The sequence below is a fragment of the Macrobrachium nipponense genome, chromosome 28, assembly GCF_015104395.2.
Source record: "Macrobrachium nipponense isolate FS-2020 chromosome 28, ASM1510439v2, whole genome shotgun sequence".
Lineage (NCBI taxonomy): Eukaryota > Metazoa > Arthropoda > Malacostraca > Decapoda > Palaemonidae > Macrobrachium > Macrobrachium nipponense.
Genome location: NC_087217.1, coordinates 17,549,496 through 17,554,445, shown reverse-complemented (window position 1 = coordinate 17,554,445; position 4,950 = coordinate 17,549,496). Strand labels below are relative to the sequence as shown.

The 4,950-nt window shown below is 39.4% G+C and overlaps 1 protein-coding gene across 1 annotated transcript; it reads left to right on the top strand.

Annotated features, from left to right (window-relative positions):
- The first annotated feature begins 1,779 nt into the window (after positions 1 to 1,779).
- Positions 1,780 to 4,686, top strand: LOC135201527 (actin, muscle-like). Its single transcript, XM_064230519.1, has 2 exons — positions 1,780 to 1,928; positions 3,343 to 4,686. Exon 2 carries the CDS (start codon positions 3,371 to 3,373, stop codon positions 4,499 to 4,501), a length of 1,131 nt encoding a protein of 376 aa, XP_064086589.1. The 5' UTR covers positions 1,780 to 1,928; positions 3,343 to 3,370; the 3' UTR covers positions 4,502 to 4,686.
- Positions 4,687 to 4,950: the final 264 nt, after the last annotated feature.

Below are 4,950 nucleotides of genomic sequence, written 5' to 3'. Positions count from 1 at the left end.
TAGCTCTTGTTTATTTTTCTCTGTATGTATGCAGAATTATTAATCAATCATAAATAATAGGAAATAAGATTCTTCAATAAAATCCCTGGAAATTTTACTCACAAAGGAAGCTCGTATCATTATTCTGATCTTGTTACACAATGACTCTAAATAAGTCAGGTTAAAAGATGAATTTTTTTTCATCATCTGCCCACGGATTATAGGATCTAATTTAAAGTATCTGGGAAAGAATAGTACGAGGATTTTTTTTTAAATAAACCTGTTAATTACATAAGGTTATCACTTCTTGTTTAAGTGACATATCTCAACGTAATGACACAAGCAGGTATAACCAAGTTACGTAAACATAAATTAGTCTTTAGAGTCTTAATAACAATTGAGTGATAAGCCGCCGTCATTTCAAACATTACAGACTGGCAACTGGATACGTGTGGAGAGATAAATGGCATGACAGTCATTTAAAGTTTCCCGGAGTTAATCAAGTGACTTTGAAAGAAAAGTTAAATCAGAAACAAAAATCTTGAAAATATTGACTTGAAGTAATTTCAAAGCTGTTACCTCAGTTATCATACTGAAAGTAATTTGCATAGTTATTACCTCGAAATCCATATCATAATTAATTTGCATAATCATTACGTCAGTTAGCATGTCTTAATAAATTTATAGGTATGCTTATGATGTATGGAAGGATTGCAATAAAAAAAAAACTGAAGATATCAAGCACGACAAAGAAGTTTTAAATCCTAATTGGAATCTCATCCTCGGGTGTATTCCATCTTAGACCCTTTCGCATAACTTTAGTGCAAATAACTCTACGAATTGTCAGCTCCAATTGAAGGACAATGCAATTTTCATACTATTTATGATGATTGATTGACAGTTGATTGGTTTCTACAGACTTGCGTTACAGCGACAATGCTAAGGTCTCTGGAGTTTTTTTTTTTTTTTTTTTTTTTTTTATAAATAGCTTGAAATAAACAAGAAATACTCCAATAGAATGTTTCACAAACTAGTCAGGATGCTACTGCGGGTAAGTTATCAGTTTACTGCTTTCATGTCACTTCGCCATTTCGATGAGCGATGTTTATCAAGTACTGCAAAAATTTCAGTCAAGCAATACAATGACCTATTAATATAATATTGATAAAATGAATGATATTTAATTTCATTGCACGCATGCGTGTCTCCCGGATCCGCTTTTCAAGCCGTACGCAGAAATATCCCCGTGTGGGCATATTTATAAGTGACAGTGGCTGAACTCCAAAAATATGAAATAAACATCTTCCCCATACATCCCTCTTGCGATTCATTACCATATATAGATCTAGAATTTCTTGCCAAGACCTCTCCAAGGAGTCGCACCTGCTCCACGTCCATTACGGTAATGAAATGGTTATTGAAGAGCGTTAGTCAATTGGGCTTTATTTTAGAAGTCAATCGTATCCTGACAGAAGACTGAAGCTCGTCAGGGCATAACAGAGACAGGTTTTCATCTCGTAATCACTCCATCACATCGGCATTACGTTATAACGCGTCGCGGGGGCGTATAGCTTGGTCAGCCAAATGGCAATCCTATATTTACAGCAGCACAGGTAGTGATGCCTCCTCCCCCTCCTACCCTCCCCCTTAATACCCTAGATCCATCCATCCCTTCTTTCAGTTCCCCCCTCCCCCAAGAAACACCCGACCCCCTCTCTCTACCACATGTTCAGGTGATACCCCAAAACCGACAGCCAGAAATCGGTGGCTATGAATGACGAGTGTATATAAAGTGGTCCATGCAGTCTCGAGCTCTTAGTCTGCAACGGAGCAGGAAAGCCCCTTCCTCTGTAGGTCTTCAGGAGCACCTGTCGTGAAGAGAGAGAGAGAGAAAGAGACAGAGAGAGCATCCTTCATCGCCCACCGCTCTCGCAGATTACTACACCCAGGTAAGACGCCTGATTGCACGGTTTAAACTGGTGGAACTGAAGAGTGACTGGTTGAGGCTTCAGGTACCTTGGGAGTCATCTGATAGGGAGGTGCTGAGTGACGTTTGAGGGAAGGAAGTTTGGGTAGAAAATGAGGGCCTTAAAAAGTTGGCATTTCCAGATCTGGCACTTCAGACATCATTTGGGGCCACTTGTCAACATTTAACGCAGCAAAGGTTTCTGTTTGATAACTGTATTTTGCTCAATTCTCAAAAGCATAATCATAATTTGGTATTTGATAAAGGGAAAGAAATTTGCCATTTCACTTATTGAATTATATATGCCAAGTTAACTCAATGTTATCAACAGGCATTTACTGTTCATATCTCCAAAGTATCCTAGCGATAATATAATTATATAAAGGGAACGCTAGTTTGCTCTTTCATTGAACCGTTTACACAATATCGTTCTATAAGACAAAATTTGAAACGTCCGTTAATGGTCAGAAGTCAAGTTTTAAATGTACTTGGTAACGTTTTCACGATACTTTATTACAATTTGTAGCATAATTTCCATATCAGGTGTAGCCATAGAATCTTTCATTTCCTATAAATTCCCATAAATATCAGAATAAAGTAAGGGGATAGTTTGTACATAAATGTATCAGTACGAACCATATGGTCTTGATATTAGAATCGAGCAGGAAGGCTACATAATTTTAGATATTATTTGATTGTTATCAGTAATTGCTTTTGTAAGGAACAAAATCAAGAAAATAAGACAAAAATTACTCAGCTAAGAACCAAACCGAGAGTTATATCACATGACGAATTATGAACATTTTATGTCTTATATTTATGTAACTATATCTTAATTCCTTTCCTCTTTTCGTGACTGATAGGTATTTGGTGAAGAACTTAATTATGCTGATTCCTTATATTTTCTTGGATAGCAAAGAATCAGGTTTCGATAATAAAATACTCCCATAACCCTCAAGCAATGTAAGTCGTGAAGATATGCAGGTCCGAGGATGTTGTCAACATCTGTAGTAATAAACTAATTAACTAAATTTCGAAATCTGTTCAGTATTAATATACATAATTCATGAATATATGTATTTCATCATAAGCTTTTTTTGTTAATGCCGTCAACACCATTGCTGCTTTTTCAATACTGTCATCACCATTGTTACTATTTTAATTATTGTAAAAATAATCTTAGTTGCTGCACTATTCTATTTTACACAGAGAAATTTTTTGCTGTAACACTCTTGAATTTGATAGTTATATGAGGGGGGGGCAATGATACTATATTTATGGATCTGCCTGCATGCCTGTCTGTCTGCATCTCAAACGCATACCTTGCTCCATAAAATCAGGAACATTCAGAAAAGATATCTAAAATTTCTTCTATTTTTTTTTTTTTTTTTTTTTAGGGATCTGAAAGAAACATAACACATTACAATGTGTGACGACGACGTTACCGCCCTCGTTGTTGACAATGGCTCCGGCATGGTCAAGGCTGGTTTCGCCGGTGATGACGCCCCCCGCGCTGTCTTCCCTTCCATCGTCGGTCGCCCTCGTCACCAGGGTGTGATGGTCGGTATGGGTCAGAAGGACGCCTACGTAGGAGACGAGGCCCAGAGCAAGCGAGGTATCCTGACTCTCAAGTACCCCATCGAGCACGGCATCATCACCAACTGGGACGACATGGAGAAGATCTGGCATCACTCCTTCTACAACGAACTTCGAATTGCTCCTGAAGAGTCCCCAATCCTCCTGACGGAGGCTCCCCTCAACCCCAAGGCCAACCGCGAAAAGATGACCCAGATCATGTTCGAGACTTTCTGCACCCCAGCCATGTATGTTGCTATACAAGCTGTCCTGTCCCTCTACGCCTCAGGCAGAACGACAGGTATCGTGCTCGATTCTGGTGATGGTGTGACCCACACTGTCCCCATCTATGAAGGTTACGCCCTTCCCCATGCAATTCTCCGCCTTGATCTAGCTGGGCGTGACTTGACCGCTTACCTCATGAAGATCATGACTGAGAGAGGCTACTCCTTCACCACCACCGCTGAACGAGAAATCGTTCGTGACATCAAGGAGAAGCTTTGCTACGTCGCCCTCGATTTCGAGAGTGAAATGAACGTATCTGCAGCTTCCTCGTCCTTGGAAAAGTCTTACGAACTCCCTGATGGTCAAGTTATTACCATCGGAAATGAACGATTCCGCGCCCCGGAAGCTCTCTTCCAGCCATCCTTCTTGGGTATGGAATCCGTTGGCATCCACGAGACCGTCTACAACTCCATCATGAGGTGCGACATTGATATCAGGAAGGATCTGTTCGCCAACAATGTGCTGTCTGGTGGTACCACCATGTACCCTGGTATTGCTGACAGGATGCAGAAGGAAATCACTGCCTTGGCTCCTTCCACCATCAAGATCAAGATCATCGCTCCCCCTGAGAGGAAGTACTCCGTCTGGATCGGCGGTTCCATCTTGGCTTCACTGTCCACCTTCCAGTCCATGTGGATCACCAAGGAAGAGTACGACGAGTCCGGCCCCGGCATCGTCCACCGCAAATGCTTCTAAGAGATTGCGATAATTCTACGGAATGTCTTTTTCCATATTTGGTTGACGAATAAAGCAACGTAGCAATTCCTTTCACATGAAATTATTTTTCTAATGATGTTGATAGAAATATGATCTCATAGACCATTAGTCTTATGTGTTACAATACCTTATATAACATAGAAATATTACATATAATTTTTATATTTTTTGTTTCATTTACTATTTACTGATAGGTGATATCAACCTTCATATCATTAGACCATAACGGGGTCTGATTAGGTAAGTTGTGAAGAGACTATGAAAAATGAAGCTATGAATTATGTCCTATATAAATTCTGCCAACTTAAATATCAGAAGGTAATTTTAGACTGACCATAGACAAAAAAAATCTTCATTTCTCATTAATATCATTAAACAGCTTCCAATACCAAAGAGTTAAGCATTTCAGTTTATTTCAAGTCGTTCAA